At 52.3% G+C, this 18,448-nt stretch overlaps 1 protein-coding gene across 2 annotated transcripts in view; it reads left to right on the forward strand.

Moving 5' to 3' along the window:
* Neurl1a (neuralized E3 ubiquitin protein ligase 1A) overlaps window positions 1-18,448 on the forward strand; it is an 80,622-nt gene that overhangs the window by 55,265 nt on the left and 6,909 nt on the right. For both annotated transcript variants that reach the window (NM_021360.4, NM_001163480.1), the window contains exons 2-3: window positions 5,718-5,959; window positions 6,266-6,587. In NM_021360.4, the coding sequence (NP_067335.4) occupies window positions 5,718-5,959; window positions 6,266-6,587 (564 nt within the window). The remainder of the gene's footprint in view (window positions 1-5,717; window positions 5,960-6,265; window positions 6,588-18,448) is intronic.

Here is an 18,448-nt window from a genome sequence, read left to right on the forward strand (position 1 = left end):
GCACCTATTCTGTGCTCAGAGCTGAGGATTGGAAAATAGCTGTGAGAAAGATGGCCCCCAGCCCCTCCATCCCCTAGAGCCTCCCAGTCCATTAAGGACAAGGAAGATGCACAGGACCTTGTTGCCAGCCAGGAAACGGCTCTGCAGAAGGCGGAGTCATCAGAGGGGCTTTTCTCAGAGTTTGCAAAGATACGTGTGTACAGAAACGCTGGGTGCAGAATTGCTGAGGGAGAGCACGTGTGTGACATGGGTCATGGATGACCCAGGGTTTCAAAGTCCTATGTGGTGAGGAACACTCCACTTGGAGATAAATGGGTTAAATGGGTCCCCAGAAACCCATAGGAGGGCCCCAAAGAGACTTCTGAAAGACCTTAAAGTCTGCAGGATGAGTAAGACATGAGCGTCCTCACTCCTGGAGGTGAGGCACTTAGGAAAACATGCTTCAAGAAAGCCATGGTGCCTCTGCTCAGCTGGACAGTCATCTCCATCGCCCTACTCTCCTGCTTCCTGGCCCCTTTCTCCCTGCAGAGGAAACCCCATTCAGAGAATGAGTACAAGCCTGTCTGAGCGGGGCCACCATGCACTACGGGGAGAAAGTAAGGTTGTGGAGTTTGGTCTTGGCAGATAAAATAAACGGACATTTCCCATCACAGATGGACAAACCAAACCTTATGTTGGACACAGGTGTTAAAATGTGGAAAATTGTTTTGAATCAATGTGACCAGTGTGATCCCCAGGTTCTCAGCTGGGGGAAGTAAGCAAGGCTGGGATGAGCCGCCATCATCTCCTCCTCCTCCTCCTCCTCCCCCCTCCCCCCCCTCCCCTTCTCTTCTTTCTTTCTTCTTCTTCTTCTTCTTCTTCTTCTTCTTCTTCTTCTTCTTCTTCTTCTTCTTCTTCTTCTTCTTCTTCTTCTTCTTCCTCTTCCTCTTCCTCTTCCTCTTCCTCTTCCTCTTCCTCTTCCTCTTCCTCTCCCCCTCCCTCCCCTCCCTCCTCTTCCTCCTCCTCCTCCTTCTTGGTAAAGATTTGTTTATATAATTTTTAAAATGGTTTGTTTTTATTTTATGTGCATTGTGTTTTGCCTGCATGTGTGTCTGTGTGAGGGTGTCGAAGCCCCTGGAACTGGAGTTACAGTTGTGAGCTGCCACGTGGCTGCTGGGAATAGAACTTGGGTCCTCTGGGAGGGCAGCTGGTTCTGGTAACTGCTGAGCCATCTCTCCAGCCTCCTTAAAGGTTTATTTTTATTTTAAATTACATGTATGGGTGTCTCTCTTTGTGGGGATTATGTGACACAAATGCAGGTGCCTGCTGAGGCTGGGGTTGTAGGTTGTGTGTGGGTCACCTAAAGTGGGTACTAAACCTGAACTCAGGTTCTCTGCAAGAAAAGTAAATATTCCCAATCTCTGAGCCAAGAGCATCTTTTTATAAAGAACTCAAGGTCCAGAGTGGCAAAACAATTTGCCTGAAGTCACACAGCAATTTTGCAGCCTGGCTAGGGTTTAAACTGAAGGCCTCATGTTTTCCCTGTTCATAGGTTTTCCTCTGCCTGCCTCCACTCTCCCGGAAAGTTAGTCAGTCTTTGTAGGAGTTGAGAATAAGGCCAACGCCTGTATTCAGGGCCAAAGCTCTGAAAGAGGCAGTCTCAAGAGTGATGGGATTCAGCTGGGCCTTGAAAGACTGGTGGGGTTTGCAGAAGCTCGGGTGGGGCTGGGAAGAAGGGGTGTGGGCAGGAGGACTCACTGGAGCAGAGGTCATAGAGGTGGGAAGGCACTGGGTGGTGCCCCTTGCAATGATCATACAACAGTGACCACTGAGTTGTCCCTGTGCCATCTTGTTTGATCCCATGGAGGTCTGTGGTAACCCCACTTCACAGATGGGGAAGCTGAGGCTCCACACAGTATCCACACACAGGGCAGAGTGCCTGGCTTGGAGACAGTCAGGATTGAGCTCAGGTCTGGGCTCTCTGCACTCTGGCTGAGAGACCACAAGTGCAACTTAACTTCTGAGGGTCTGTGTCAAGGTGGCATTAAGGGAAAAGTCAGGATACTGCCCAGTGTGTGGTACAGGGGTTGGGATCTGCATCAGGGCTAGTAATGCCTCACAAACTCTGCCTGCACAGTAATTCTGGGTAAAGCTTGGTGGGGGTCATGAAGTCATCACCACAGAGGTTGTGTGTGTGTATGTCTGTGTGTGTTGCACGCCTCTGTGTGTCTGTCTATGTGTGTGTATACCTACCTCTTCTAGAGACCCTGTGAGGGGTAGGGATGTAAGCTGGAGCTGGCTCAGGATCAGGCCTGTGTTGGCGGCTTGCCCAAGGAAGCTGAGGGGTCTCCACTCAGCATCAGCATCACCTGGGGTCCTCCCTGAGGTCCCCATAAGCTTGTAAATGTGTCACTAATGGGTCTTACCTTGGACATGTGCTGGGAGCTGGGAGGAGGATGGGGGTCCTACTTGCTTAGCTGTAACGTCCTCAGGCCCACCACAATTCATACCTTAGCTGGGGTGCAGGTGTGTCCTCAGGGAAACCTGTTTCCTCTCCTCCTGCCCCCTCAGAACATGGGAGGGTAAGTTCTAGTACTGAGTACGAAGTCAGGTAACACACCTTGCACACATGTTGGAAGAGCACAGTTAAATCTTAGCTTTGCCACAGCCTGATACTAACTCATTTATCTTCAGAACGGGGACCCCACAGTGTCGTGGTGACCATCAAAGTGATGGAAGGGAGCCACCTCCAGCTGCCTGCCTCCTCTGGGTCCTCAGCACCAGAGCCGTGTACACAATAATTCTCAGTGTGCTTTCTCTCCTCCTTCACCCAGTGGATATTCATGTCAGATTTGACAGGGAGGGAGACGGCCAAAGCAGGGACTCAAGGGTGGCAGTCACTCTGGTCAGGCTCTTCACTTTAGGCACCGTTATAGGTACCTCTATGTGGTGTCCCTGGCACCTTAACCAAAGGGGTGGCTCTGTGTGTCAATCACACACAGCAGCTTGAGAGGAGGGTCTGGGAGTCGCCCAGTGTCTGTCCTGATAGTGTTATAGACAGGATAGTAATATAGACAGGAGAGGTAGACCCAAAGACCTCACACTCGCTAGCATTGAAGCCACCAGAGTGCTTGTCTCCATTCACTGAGACAGGAATAGCACCCATTTCATTTTACAGGTTGGAAGGGGGCTTGTGGTTAAGGTTAGAGTGTCAATCCATCTTGGCTTGGGGACCTCCTGTGAGGTGGTCTAAATCCTTAGGAGCCATTCCTGGGGCCATGTGATAGGGTGCCTTGGTGGCCAGAAATTCCAGTCTTTCCTCCTGTTACTGTCACTATCAGAATATCAGAAGACCTGGCGTGTGTGTGTGTGTGTGTGTGTGTGTGTGTGTGTGTGTGTGTGTGTAAGGTCTGTGACCATGGAATGAGAATGTTTTGTCTTGTCAACGTCAGGCTTCTGTGTGGTCAAGCCTCTTCCCTCAACCCCAAACTCTGACGACACAACTTTTACCTGGCCAGTGTCACCGAGATGCAGTCACATAGCAGGTGACTTTCTGTGCTGGCTTTCTCACTTTTCCTAGAAGCTTGCTTGAGGGTGGCCAGGGATCACGCTGCTATGTACTGTGTGCAGATCATAGCTATGGCCTCACCGCACAGGGGAACAGGCTGGAGTGTAAGTGTTTCGTGGGATGGAAGCTGTGACTTCTCAGGCAGACAACCTGTTCTCACCTTGGTCTGGTCACATCCCAGCAGCAAACGAGGGCCAGGAGCTTCGTGTGTGTGTGTGTGTGTGTGTGTGTGCATGCCTGGAGCGATAGGCTTACATGTGTGTGCACGCATGTTGCACATAGCTGGAGGCCAGAGGATGTTGTATGCCCTCTCTGTCCTGGGCAGTCCCCCTGCATCTGTCCTACTCAGCGCTGGGATTACAGGCACTAGTGTGGCCATGCCTGGCTTTTTATGTGGCTACTTGGGATTTTAACTTGGATCCTCACGCCTGCATAGCAAGCTCTCAGCCACTGAGTGCTTGAAACTAAGATTCAAGGTGTCTGGGGCCAGCTGGGTGCGTCCTTCAGGCATGGTACCTGGAACCACTGCCCTCGGGATTACCTTCCACCGCCCTCACTACTTAGAGGTCACATAGGAAGCCCCTGTCAACTCTTTGGGACTCCTGAGCTATCCCAGCCCTTGTGGTCTGATGGCTGTCAGGGCCCTTGCACCTTTGGACAGTTCTAGAACATCTTGTGCTCCTGGAGAGAGCAAAGCAGCCCTTTCTCATGCTAGCACCCTTCCCGTGCCAACCCCCTGTGCCTTGGGCCTGGCACACAAGATGCTCTAGAGAAACCCAGAGGAGTGTACCCGAAGGTCACACACAGCTGGTGCTAGGCTGTGGAGCCTGGTGTCTGGGGCCTTCAAGAGAAGGGAGCAGAGATGCAGAGTGACATGAACCAAAGCAAGTGTCCTGACAGGCTTGGCCTCCCGGGCCTCCAGGGCTGTCCAATCTTCTCCTCTCCGTTTCTGTCTTCCCCCTCCCGTGTTGAGAGAGAGGAGGGGGTCTGTGCAGTGCATTATTAAGTTGCTGGGTCATGAGGACCAAAATCTGAAACACCCCAGAAGCCTGCCATAGGTGGGGGTGTCCCTCCACTTCCTCCTGCCCTGTTGTCCTCCATGGCTTAAGGTGACAGGATGGGCAGGCTCCATTTCCTATAAGACTGATAGGGCACAGGATCTGGGGAAAAAAGGGCACCCTAGCTTCTAGCCCATGTAAGGATGCCACCCAGCTGCAGATACTGAGGGACAGGCTAACCAGTATCCCAGAGCGGGAAGTGCTGCCCAGCCAAGGGGTGGCAGAGAAGCCACCAGACACCTTGCCCTGTGGTCTCGCCTTGTTTCTGTCTTCAGGCTGCTGCTAGCTGCACATCTGTAAAGTGCTTGTCCCCCCTCCAAGCCTGTCCTGCCCAGGCCTTTGTCTGTCCCCCCAGTGCTACTGGCATGGGCAGTGTTAAGCAGGAGTGGAGCCTGTGGTGCGGAAGGATAGCCGTGAGGGACAGACATTATGTCCTTGTCACTGAGGCTGGCATTGCCCCCATGGCCACAAGCCCACCACTGCCCGGCATCACCAGCTGAGTTCCAGTGCTAGCCTGTCTCCTCCTCCTCCAGAGGCCTTCCTGAGAGGCGAGCCTCCTAGTGGTCCTTGGGGCGGTGGCTACTGTGTGCCGTTCAGTACGGTGATCTCCACCCATGTATGTGTTCTGGGAAGGACTGCTGGCTTCAGGACAAGAGCCATGGGCATTTCTTGTTTTCAGTTCCAGTACTAAGGACAGAGCTTGGTATTCTGTAGGTCATGAGTGATAATGAATAAGGGAATGGATGAAAGAGAGGGAGTCTGGGAGTGACAGCAAATGGGGTTAGGGTGACAGGAACATCATGAGTGGTAGTGGGAGGAGGTCATGAATCGAAATGTAAATGTCTGATATGCAGGATATCTGATAACATCACCTCCGAGGGGGGGGGGGGGGCGGAGTCACGACCCACAGGTTGAGAACCAGTTGGTGGCAGTGGTTGGGGACAAAGTGGAAGGTGGCAGGAAGGCTGGTGGTCACAGCTGGCTGTGCTGGTGAAGGAGTAAATGCCGAGCCGTGGGTGGTCCCGCTTCTTCCCTGGACCCTCCCCTAGGAGACCCCAATCTGTCTCTTGGTCCTATTACATTCTCTGACGCTATGGCCTGTTCCTTTGCAGACTCCATCGGGGGCTCCTTCCCGGTGCCCTCTCACCGATGCCATCACAAGCAGAAGCATTGCCCGCCTACGCTGTCAGGTGGGGGGCTCCCGGCCACGCCGCTGCTCTTCCATCCCCACACTAAGGGCTCCCAGATCCTCATGGACCTCAGCCACAAGGCCGTCAAGAGGCAGGCCAGCTTTTGCAATGCCATCACCTTCAGTAACCGCCCGGTGCTCATCTACGAGCAAGTCAGGCTGAAGGTGGGCACCCCCGGACCCCTGCCTTTGACCTTTAATCTCTTTACTGCCACGGTCTGCTGTTCCACTACCAGCCTGCCCTTCTCCTTCTTGTCCATCTCATCCTTTCTCCTTTCCCAGCCTTCCTGGGTAGCAAGATTCGGTGGGAGTGGCCTTCGCCAACCTATAGGAAGGCCCGCCCCCTGGGCTGGGTGGTGGGCGGGAATGAGCCACTTAGTGAGTTTTCTTGCTGTAGAGCCCACCCCTTCCCCTCGGTCATCTGACCAAGGGGGGAGAGGCAAGCTGAGGCTCCTCACTCCCTGTGGCCAGATCACCAAGAAGCAATGCTGCTGGAGCGGGGCCCTGCGACTTGGCTTCACCAGCAAGGACCCTTCCCGCATCCACCCCGACTCGCTGCCCAAGTACGCCTGCCCTGACCTGGTGTCTCAGAGTGGCTTCTGGGCCAAAGCATTGCCTGAGGAGTTTGCCAACGAGGGCAACATCATTGCCTTCTGGGTGGACAAGAAGGGCCGCGTCTTCTACCGGATCAATGAGTCAGCTGCTATGCTTTTCTTCAGTGGGGTCCGGACGGTGGACCCGCTCTGGGCCCTGGTGGACGTCTACGGCCTCACGCGGGGTGTCCAGCTGCTAGGTGAGTGGCTTCTTTCTGGTCCGTTAGTTGCAGGTGCTGGGACTAACCTTCATTCCCATGAGTCGTGGTGGCTGCTGGTGGCATCCATAAAACTAGGGGCCCAGGAACAACTTCACAACTTTCCCGTGAACAGCAGTGTCCTGTTCCTGGCCACAGCTTTGGCAAGTGGGGCTTATTGAGATTATAACCCACACAGGCCCTCCCTCAGGGTGCTCTCTGAGTTGGGAGCAACTTTCCCGCACAAGGAATGGCAGCCTTGTCCATTTTCTGGTTGAAGATAATGTTGCTCTTAGTAACCACTGTCAGTGGAAGCCTAGGCATGTCTCATAGCAACCTTGGGACTCTATTGGAGGAGACTCACATTCAAGGATGCTAAGTCCCTTGTGGATGAGTGATGGAGCCAGCTCTCCACACTGGGTCTTCCCAGCTCTTAACGAAGCCCTTAACTAGGTAGAAAGATTCGGTGGGAGTGGCTTTCGCCAACCTACAGGAAGGCCCGCCCCCTGGGCTGGGTGGTGGGCGGGGATGAACCACATAGTGAGTTTTCTGGCTGTAGAGCCCACCCCTTCCCCTCGGTCATCTTCCCGGCTTGGCATCTGTGTACATATATATTCAAGTGTGTGCTTGCAGGCATGTGAACACTACATACAGGCAAACCTGATCAACCCTCAACTTCCTCATCTGGAAAATGGGCCACTGGAAGAGTTATAAAGTTATAAAAAGTTTTTTTTTGTTTGTTTTTGTTTTTGTTTTTTGGTTTTACAAGACAGGGTTTCTCTGTGTAACCCTGGCTGTCCTGGAACTCACTTTGTAGACCAGGCTGGCCTTGAACTCAGAAATCCGCCTGCCTCTGCTGGCACTGTTCTAGGTATCAAAGCTATGTCTAGCGGACACTTGCTGCTTCTGTCCCCATCCCCACATCCTTTCCCTTGCAGAGAGAAATGCCATAAGGGGTGGGGGGCTCAAACCTGGTTTCCGGTTCCCTTCCTGACTTCTAAGCCTAGAAGTTGTGAGTGCTTTTGGAATGCTTTCCCTTGGATGAGACAGGACCGTGGAAGTAAAAGCACTGGCCTGAGTAACTGCCCGAAGCCCGTGTGTTATGTTCCAAACATCGGGAGGCTGTTTTTATTAACCAGCAGTTTGGGAACTTTCTGTTTTTCAAGTCAATAAAAGTGTGCCTGCTTTCACGCTGACATATTGAGAGCCCAAACGAGCTATTCCTGGTGACAGCTACCGAAGAAGGGTATCCGGGCTGACTGGGAGGCCTCCCCAACTTCCTCTATGTACTGGGTACTGACGCCTCTCTGCTTGCCAGAAATTATGTGCCTTAGCCAGAGGCTGGACAGATCTGGGCTGGATCCTGGTCCAGCACGAGGGTGCCTGCACCAGGTTGCGGGTCCATCTGTACTGTGGGGCAGTAATAACTGCATTGAAGACTCTTTAGAATTCTCAAAGGATGGAGGTACGAGGATCAGCTGATACACAGTAGTGGCTAGTGGCTGCCAGTCATCCCTTCCTATCCTGGGGAAGACGATGCTTAATCCAGGGTCCACAGGAGTCCTTTCCTGCTGTCCTGGTGCCCCCTGGGTCTCACATTGTAAGGCAGTAGAATTCCAAAGTTTAAGTGTGGGCCCCAGCCCACTCACACAGTCCAAACTCAACTATCTTCTCGGAAAAATGTCTGCGAGTCCCATGTCTTACCCACATCCCTGCCAAGTGGTGGGAGGCAGAGAATGAATGACTTCCTGCTCTTGAGAAGGTCTTGCTGGGTGAGGGTTGCAAGAGGAACAAGCAACACTCTTCGTCCTCCCTAAGCAGTCCTCAGGAGAACCAGACCCAGGGCCTCCAGCGTGCTAGGCAAGTGCTCTACCACCAAGCAGGAGATCTGTTCTCTTCATTTTGACACAGTGTCTCACTATGTTGCCCAGTCTGGCTGTGAACTTGCCATGCTCCTGCCTCGGCCTCCTAAGTGGCTGAGATTACACGCCTATCCGAGCAGGTCCAAGAGTGCCTTTCCTTACAGTATCCACTTTGGCCTGAAGGCCCAGCTTGGAAGCTGTTTCCTCTCTGAAGCCTCTGGATAGAATTGTCTTTTCTAGCCTCTGCAGTCACAGGGAGCCTCGTATCTGCTTCCCCACAGGACAGGAGTTCCTTGGAGGAAGGGACCCAGGTCGTACACTGCTAGCTGTCTTTAGAGCAGTGGCTCTCAACCTGTGGGCCCTCAGCCTCTTTTTGTGGAAGTGGTGGTCCAACAACCCTTTCATAGGGGTCACCTAAGACCACCAGAGGACACATATTTACATTACAATTCATAACAGTAGCAAAACCAGTTGTAGAGTAGCAATGAAAATTATCTTACTGTTGGGGGGTCACCACAGCATGAAGAATTGTATCCAAAGGTTGCAGCAATGGGGAGGTGGAGAACTCCCCCCCCCCCCCCACACACACATGATGTTGAGGAGACTATCTCATCTAACCTTGTAAGCCTTGCTCGGGAAAGGTTGCAGGATGGGAGGGGAGAGTGGAGACTGGCTGAAGGGGAGGCCTGGGACTTGTTAGCTGAAGAAAAGAGTGGGTGGGTGGGGCTAAAGGAGACCAGCCCTACCCTCGGACAGTCCCAGGCTCACTGGACAGTTAGAGAGGCACAGGAGACACCAGGGCTCAATCAGCACACAACCTGGAAGGGTGGTAAATTGCTAACCTCTGTGGTCATAGAATCCCTTTGGCCTACCCAGCCGGTTTCCGTCATTAGCTCGCGTACCCTCTCGGCAGGCCTAGAAGAGTGTTTTTCATCCCCATTTGGCAGGGAGAAAACTGAGGTTTGAGGAAGGCCTGGCCTGCCCATGTAGGGATGTGGCCGGGCTGGGTCTGCACAAGGAGTTCCACGATAAAGCGGTGCCTTTCCCGTGGCCCTTCAGCAGGTTTAAACAAAACAAAACCAAAAAAAAAAAAAAAAGGAGGCAGGATGTCAAGGGAGGCTCAGGTCTGTGGCTTCTCGAAGGAGGATGCTCAAGCCGGACCTACCCGTTCCCGGAGACCGTGGGACGGGGAGGCGTGTGCCTAGTGGCGAGGGGCCTCAGTCCTCAGGGCACTGGGGGTAGATGGGGAAGGAAGCTGGACATGAATCAGCAGCAGGGCCTCATGCTGGCACTGGAGCCCAGGCTGTCCAACCCAGCCTGACCCACACCCTTTCTGTGACTATACATGGGTTTGCTCGGAGAGGTTCGCTTGCCCTTGGATCGCCCCGCGGGCGACTCTGCATACTCGATAAAGCCGAAGCCCGTGATGGCTGTCCTGCCCATAAATCATCAAGATCTCTGGCGTTTTCAAACGCGGATTATGGCCCCTAAAGTCAATTAGCAGATTAAAATAGCTCTTTTCTCTGCCCCTCCTAAACTGATTTGTGTATATGTATAAAACAGGAGAGACAGAGCGGGGAGGGATAGAGCCGGGGAGGAGCTGGGTGGTGTGGATGACAAGAGAGGGTAGGGATGAAGGCAGGGATCCCTCTGGGCCTCTAAGGTGGCCCTGACGTCACTCTTACCAAGTTCTGGGATTCTAGGCCTGGGCCAGTGTGCTGAACATTTCTGAATCTTCCATTGTCCTCCCCACCGCCTTAGCAGCTGTCTCTCCTTTTAAGAACATTGTTCCCTTTTGTTCCCTTTCTTTGGTGGCTCTGAAGATGGGCCAGTCTTTCCTGGGATGATTATCCCCCAGAGGTTATGTGACCTTTAGGAACTTCCTCCAGGTTTGACCCTGTCCCCTCCAGCTTCTGTGTGGGGACTCCACACCTTACGTGTCTGGTTTTTCAGAGCACAGGTGTACCCAAGTGCCTGGCACACTGTACGTGTAGTAGTCATGCATTAGGTATTTGAGCCCACCCCCAGATGAATGGTCATGTCCCTGAAGAAGTGGACAGTTTAGAGCTGGGGTCTCCCCCCTCCTCCACTGCAGCCTAGATACAATCATCAGGCCGACTCCAGGCCTCTTCACTATGTGCCAGAGCTTAGTAGCTCACCCTCTTTCCTGCGGGTGCCCTGGCCCAGACCTGAGATGGCATCTCCAAGAATAACAGCTTCCTACCTCCAGGAAGAAGGGCCAGCCAGCAACCAAATAAACACAAGTTTTATGAGGTGATTAATATAAGAACAGATAAAACTCCTATCCTAGTCTCCTGTGGTCTCCTTGTTTCTCTTAGAACTGTTAACTTGGTGTGGAACACAGGCCTGTAATCTCAGCACTTAGGAAGCTGAGGCAGGAGTATTGTGAGTTCAAGACCAGCCTGGACTACATGTCCAGCTGCACTGGAAAGAGCATCTATGATCTTGCAAAAGGCTGGTGAGCCCAGACTCCACTCTCAAGGTCTCTTGGCTATCATGCCAAGATATCATGCCAAGAGAGCCTGGGCTCTCTGCAGAGGAGAGAGATGGAGAGGAGAATTGAAAACCCAGCTGCTGACCTGGAGGGCTTTTAAAGGGTCATGCCATATCACAGGTGCCAAGTGGCCTAACTCTGATTCTGCAATTAAGTGTGACCCAGAATGCACAACTGTAGAACGCCACCAGCAATAATCCCGGAGGACTTCTGTGGGAAAAGAAGCTCAGGTTAAAAGAGTGGAATCGTAGAAGAACAATTTAGTCGTAAATGGGTTATACTGGCACAGAGTGGGGAACCAACCAACAGGGGAGCCCATCCCGGGAGAGGTGTGAAGAAAGGCAGCAGGCTACCTGTGACCATGAGGACTGTGTACAACTGGACACATGGAAAGAGCTTTGTTTTAAGTGGCCCTGTGGTCCCTATGCTACCTGGATATTTAATAGAAACTGTGGCTGACAGTGGAGGAGGGCCAAACACACACTGAGGGGGAATGTAGATTCCCCCAGCCAGTCTGGATATGAGGTTGGTGCAAGCAGACCTGGTGCCACGTTGGAATGGCAGTGGCCAATGCGAGAGGGCTGGAAGTGTGGGCTTACAAGAGTTCAACCCCTCCTGCTTCTCTCCCTGAAGCCTATGTCCAGGCCTGGACGGAGGCTCAGGTGGCATGGCATTGGACCAGATCCTCAGGGACTGCTTACCCAGGGCAGTGGTCCAGCTTACAGTCCTGTACCGAGAGACTCCACAGCCTCTGGAGACGAGGCCCAGGGGCTGCATTGTGTCCCAGGTGTGCTGTCCACAGCTGAGGGCCGCACCGCCATCTCGGGGAAACTGCTGCTTCCCTGGCTAAACCAATGTTTATGTCCAGCCTTAGCTGCTGGGTTCAAGAGGCTAATTGTAGTTTAAGGAGCTTGTGCCAGTTTGGGGATGGGGCAGACCACTGGAGATGCTAATGAGGGTCTCTCTCTCTCTCTCTCTCTCTCTCTCTGACTCTCTAACAACTCTTTCCTTTTCACATAAAAAGAATAGTTCAATCGGGTGAGGCAGTGTACACACACGGGAAGCTGACGTAGGAAGATGAAGTCATGCTCAAATATATATTGAATTTGAAGCCAGCCTGAGCTACAGGAGACCCTATCTCCAATCCAATGTCCCTTCTACCCCCAAGTCTTACTGCTCCTTCTTCAGAGACTCTTCCGGGCATTTTCTTTTTCTTCTCACCTCAAATCTTGCCAATTGTGTCAAGGTCAGGGCACCAAACCCTCCCCTCCTCCACCTGGACGTTAACCCCTCCCCTTTTGTAGGATGATATATCTTCCCCCTGAACACCCGGGGCACGTGCAGGTCTAAGTTGTTTGCATGGTGCACTGTCCTGCTGTCTAAAGTGGCATGCACTCTCTGTGCGCAGGGGAAGGTGTACGTGTTTTGCAGAGAGGTCTAAGGACCTCAAGTGGTAGTGGCTTGTCTGAACCAGGGGCCTAGGCGGCACTGCCTTCCAGCTTCTTTAGTTGTGTGTTCCCTCATAAGTCTGAATGGCCACCTCCAGGTGGTCACTGGGGACCTGTTGTGTCTGGAGCTCAAGGTAGGAAGGATGTTGGGCAGAGGAGGCTACCAGAGTTTCAGCGATATTGGTCCAAGAAAGAGGTAAGGGGAATCCCAGGGCATCTGACTCAGCAGGGAGGGAGGGCAGGTCTGACTGCCTGTGCTCGTCACAGATTTCCAAGGGTTTCATTGGTCTCCTGTCCCAGAGCAGACCAACCTGGGCAGCATGAGATCACATCCAAGGGACTGCCAAATTGAGACTGTCCGTCACCTACAGCAAAGGCAATGCCACACTTCTACCTAGTGTGTCGCCACCTCCAGATGTAGTTCTAAGGCCTTGGTAAGACCTGCACGGGGTGAGAGGGTCATAGTGGAACCTGAGGGAAGGGAGGAGCTGGGTCCTGTCCAACTGGGGACCAGACCCTCATTTCAGAGGCAAGAGAGGCTTCTTTCCAAATTAAGACCTGACCCAGGTGCTTGGGAGCTGTGGGTAATTCCCAACGTCTCTTGCCTTGGACTCTGGATTGCTTGGGCATAATCATACATGCCCCGCTTAGCTCACAGGTATCTGCAGAGGCTCACAGATACAGGAAAGTGTTTATGATGTGAGAAGTAGTTTTATCCACTTTGCCATGTTTGCCACAGTCACCATCACCAAATAGAAAACTCCATGCCAGTCTTTTAGCAGAAAGGAATGCCCCGCAATCTAAGTTTCCTGGGATACGATCTGTGGGTCTCCAGAACCCCAGGACATTTCTAAGATAGTGAAGTGAAGAGGCACAAGGAGACAGGGCCATGGTGCCTCCCTGCCAGATTTCAACCACAGTGTACCACTGGAACAAAGATATCCCTGCCTTCAAAAATGGACCACTTGAAGTGGGTGTCTCCTTTCACACCCGCCCTCCTGGCCATTGGAAGGCTGATGCAGGTGGATTGCTGTAAGTTCCAAGCCACCCTGAGATACGAAATCCTGTCTCAAAAACTAAGAACGCAAAACCAAATTCAACCACACACAAAAAGACAACAACTAAACAAAGTAACAAAAATTTTGAGAGCGGCTACATCAAATGATCCTGGGAGCCTCTGGCTCGGGTGATTCAACCAGGGAGTCTGCCTTCGAGTGATTCTGGAACTGTCTATGCTTCCCTCAGGGGCCTCAGAAATCGTGTTTGTTTTTTCTGGGCAGCCCATCGCTGAGTTTAAAAGGAGAGGGATGGAGGCTAGTGTGGTTTTCAGGGCACTGCCCAGAGGTCCATCTGAGATGTGTACTGCCTCCACGGCTCCTTCCCCTGCCTGGGTCAGACGCAGACCGGCAGGCCCATGTTTATGGAGACAGTCAATGTGCTGGCAGCGCCTTCCAAACAGGGGCTGGCTGCTGCGGCCCCGTGGTTAAAGATTACCCGGTGCTGCGGATGTGAGAATCCAAACAAACAGGAGTCTGGGCTGGTGGTGGCCCAGCTTCAAAAGAGGCCCCCGTGACAGTGTCAAAGCCCTGCCTTGGTTGCCCTACGCAGCTGGCTATGTGTCACAGGGCTGGGTGGTCTCTGAGTGAGAGCTGGCTCGTCACCAGCCCATGTGCCCCATGGCCTGGCTCAGGTTGACTTCTATGAACTTGCCTGCAATATTACACCTCGCAAGCCTTTCACCAGCTGCCTGTCCTGCTGCCGAGGCAAAGTCCTTCCCTGACCCTCTCCGAGACAGAGGATGAACACCTCGGTCAGAGTTGGAGAGCTTTATTCTCAAGGTGACATTTACCTCAAAGACACAAAGGCCACTCCCCCCCCCCCCCCCCCAGGTATGATCTGCCACTCGAAAACCCGAACCAGGAAACCTTTTCCTTTTCAAGGCAGGGTTTCCTGTAGCCCAGGCTGACCTCAGATTCGTTATGTACTTTAGGATGTACCTTGAACTTGACCTTGGACTTCTGATGCTCCTACCCCACCTCTGGATTGCGAGTGTGCACCACCGTGCCTGGCTAGTTAGGTTCTGAATATCAAACCCAGAACTTGCTTTCTAGGTAAGCACCCTACCGATTGAGCTATGTGCCTTTCCCAGGGAGAGTTACCCTTTGAGAGAGTCATATAGATAGGGGCTAGGAAGCTTTTTGAGGTAGTGAGCTTCCTGTCCCCAGGAGCATTCTAGGCAAGGCTGAGTGAAAAGCTGGCTGGGGTCTTACAGGTTGCCTGGTCCCTTACCTCCTCAGTTTCTTTGAGCACCTATTTAATCCGAGATGCTAAGATTGCTGCAACCATGCCTAATTTGGATTCTTCCTTCTCTAAGCCTAAACTAGCTGTCTGCCGATTCCCAAGACACAGGTCCCGGCTGGTCCTCTCCCTTATGGGTCAGTACAGTACATAACCTTGCAGGGCCTGGTTATTGCTGCTCTGGAACAGAACGATTGCCAGGCGGCAGAATTGGCAGGCACCAAAGGGACATGAAGCCCAGTGGCCGAACAGCTCCTTTCAAGGAGCCTGTGTCACCTCTGCCTGCATCGCTAACCCCTCCTGAGCAGGCAGCGTGGCTCCAGCACTCATTATGTAATGTGTTGCTTCCAAACGTGGGGCCACGCCAGGGCTTGTGGTTCCAGGTTGCCTGTGTACTGGAGGAGTCCCAAGGAGTTCTCTCGGATTTGGGGGGCTGCACACAGCTGTGCCCCGTCTCCCATGCTTACCTTACTTTGGGAGCCTTTTGCTGCTTCTGCCCGTGCGGTGGGCGCTCTGTGTCTCAAGTTGCAGCTATTTCGGGGCCTTGCACAGCTGACCTGCTGCTAGGACAATTATTTGGAGCCCTTCTGGCCGCCCACAGCTGCTCCTGCTGAAGGCTGGAGAAGACATTCTTAGGCTGGGCCCAGCCACTCCCAGCTGCTCCTGGGCCTCAGCTCCCAGCTCAACAATACTTCCAATAAGGCTGTTTCCTAGTGCCGTCTCTCTGTCTCCCCCTCTCTCTGTTCACCCTCTCATTCCTTCTCTGTTAGCTTCCATAGTTTAGTTGCTTCTCCTGGGTTTCCAGTCAGTAATTTCATTCAAAGAGTATTTCCTTCGTGGCCACTGTGACCTGTGTGTCTACAGACAGCATGAGCAATATATTTGTGGTGTGTGTGTGTGTGTGTGTGTGTGTGTGTGTGTGTGTGTGTATGTGTGTATGTGTGTGTGTGGTTCTGGGGGTTGAACCCAGAGCCTTGTGCATGCTAGGTATGTGCTTTACCACTGGCCACACCCTTAGGCCAAAATGCTCATATCTGAAATTATCTGGGCAACAGGGGCTCTTCCTGCCTTGGCCTGTCAGAACCTGGCAAGGCAAGGCATGTTTCTTACAAATAGCTGCAACTTGAGACACAGAGCACCCATTGCACAGCAGAGGCAAAGGGCCTCCCGAGTGAGCTAGCATGGAGATGGGTGTCCAGCCCCCAAACCCAAGAGAACACCTTGGGACCCTTCCAGGCAGAACATTTAACACCTGGTCCGGAGTGCCCTAGAGTCCATGGTGACGTGGAAAGAGTGGCTTGCATTGACATGATCACATGTGCCAGGTACTTTACCAGGTGTTCAGTGGGCCTTATATCACATCCCTAAAGAGTCCCTCCAAGACGAGCCTTAAAATCCGCCTTTATCTTTGTATAAATCACTCACGTCTCTCACAGCTGAAGCAGAAGGGTCTCGTGAGGTTCTGCTATGTGTCCAAGGCCATGCTTATAAAGCAATGACAAAGTCAAGATCTGAACCCAGGCTGATGGCTTCAAATTCACCACCCTCAACTAGGTTCCCATCAGTATATTGCTTGCCGGTGTATGGATTTGGTTACAAGACGTAACCAAATGACACCCAAAATACTCTTCTGACAGTGTTGTTAATTTGAAGTAGAATGTACTTGACTTTGAATGTGATAGTCACCCTGTGCCTTGAGCTTCTTGGGGGCACATCTGGAGTACTGGCTGGGTCCACTCACCCTCTAAGTGGTGGAAAGGTATGTGTGCAGTCATAAAGATGGAGGGAGAGGCGACTTCCGCATAGGCTCAGAGCTCTGGTGCGGTGACTTAGAAACGGAGATGAAGAATTCAGTTTGAGAGAGGCCCTCAGAGGCCAAGCCCCTTTTTGCTTTCTGAGCAACCTTTTGCAAGTAATGTCCACAAATTTGACCTGTGCTACTGTGAACTATCCCACAGCCTGCCCAGCTCCAGGACTCGGAACACACAGTTCTGAGAGTACGGGGCAGCCCTCGTGAGATCGTTCCCAGAGGCCATGTACATCTCTGAACAACTGATTCCTCTTCTCCTTGATGTTCCCTGCTCCTCTCTCCTCCCAACTCCCTAGAGTCCCCAAACGCCCAGCACTGGAATCCCTCAGGAGCCAGGTGACAGAAGCTGCTCCTCCAGGACCCAGGCCTCCCCACCATAGTCTCCCTCTAGTGACCTCTGTTTCCTTCCTGTCTAAGGCTCCCCCTCACCTCTGCCTCTGCACAGTCCCGAGCCTCCAAGCCATGGCCATCCTCGTCAGAGTCAATTCCCTGGAATAATCGAGTTTTCCGGTTGGCTCCCTCCTCCTTGCCAACGCAATGCTGGGAAACCCCAACCAGCCAGGCCCCAGGAGACTTTTGGAGCAGCCTGAGACTTAGAGGAAGGGTGGCACCTGACCTTCCTGAGTCCAGAAAACACAGCTTCTAGAAGGGGCAGGGGGAGGGGAAGAGAACACAGAGGCTTTAGAGTCTCTTCGCCCTTCTGTGGAAGGCCAGTCATGGCCTCTGCTCTTCTTGCTGGCTTAGTCTCCCAGGCTTTGCTGGAAGACTTGGACACTTGGGAAGGCATAGGTCATGCTGTGGCTTATAGTGGTGCCAGTCAGATTTAGGGACACGAACTCTGCAAAAGGGGTTCCGTCAGAAATGAGTATGGCATTGGGGGATGCCCCAATATTGAGTCTCCGTACATGGTGGCTGACATCCGAGACCCCAGGTCTGCATACAGTGGGCTGGCCCCCATGGGCTGCTTTAAGGATACCATGCAGGGATCATCCACAGCATATGTCATTACTCTCACTGTAAGTTACAGGTCCATAGAGCAGGGATAGCAATACCTATTAAAATACCCATCATCCAACATGGCTGGAAACTGCTGTTGGCATGAAGTGTGAAGTGTTCAGGACAGTAATTTTAAAAAAGATGTTATGCAAAAGGAAATGTGCAGCAGGAGGTTGAGCCTGAAGTCCGTGCCCATGGAAGGGCTTAATACAACTTCATGGATGCCCAAATGTTATCCACAGACTTTAGTGGCCATGCTCTAAGGAGATGGGTCAAAGCTATCCCATTTTCAAAATGGTGTGTTACCCACAACGAAAGCTTAAACATTATTGGGGTTTATATAGTAGAACTCAACCTCTGCATTGAAGAAACCAAAAAATACACTTAAAAGAATCTGTTATGCTACAACCCAAATCTGGACAATGCGTGTTCTCTGGGCAGTGGGCTAATAGGCAGCGCTGTGTTTTCCTTTTTGCTGGAGTGTATCTTCTTCAAACCTCAGTCTGGATTTACTTGTCTGGAGGTGTGAGGTGGGGCTGATGTTCAGTGAGGCTGCTCTCAATAGGTTCTGTTTCTCCGATTTACTTAACCTTCTTCTGCCATAATGCCTTTACGTGGCAATGATAACCTCAAAGAGTAAGTATTGGTTTTCCATGTCATAGTTTTATGGGAAGAAACTGGGAGACAAGTGTTCTTTCTGGCCTTCTAGAGTATCAGTGGTGCCTGTGACAAATGGTTATTGTCTGAAAGCCACTCCGAGGTTTAGGGAGACAGCTAGGTGGGCAGAAGCCATAAGGACCTGAGTTTGTCTTGATAAGAGTGGTGTGTTTATAGTCCCACTGCTGGAGACACCGCTGAGACAGGAGGCTCCCTGGAGCTTTCGAGCCTGCCAGCCCAGTCTACTTGGCCAGTTTCAGGCCAGAAAGGAACCTTCT

This window comes from Mus musculus, chromosome 19 (assembly GCF_000001635.26).
Source record: "Mus musculus strain C57BL/6J chromosome 19, GRCm38.p6 C57BL/6J".
NCBI lineage: Eukaryota > Metazoa > Chordata > Mammalia > Rodentia > Muridae > Mus > Mus musculus.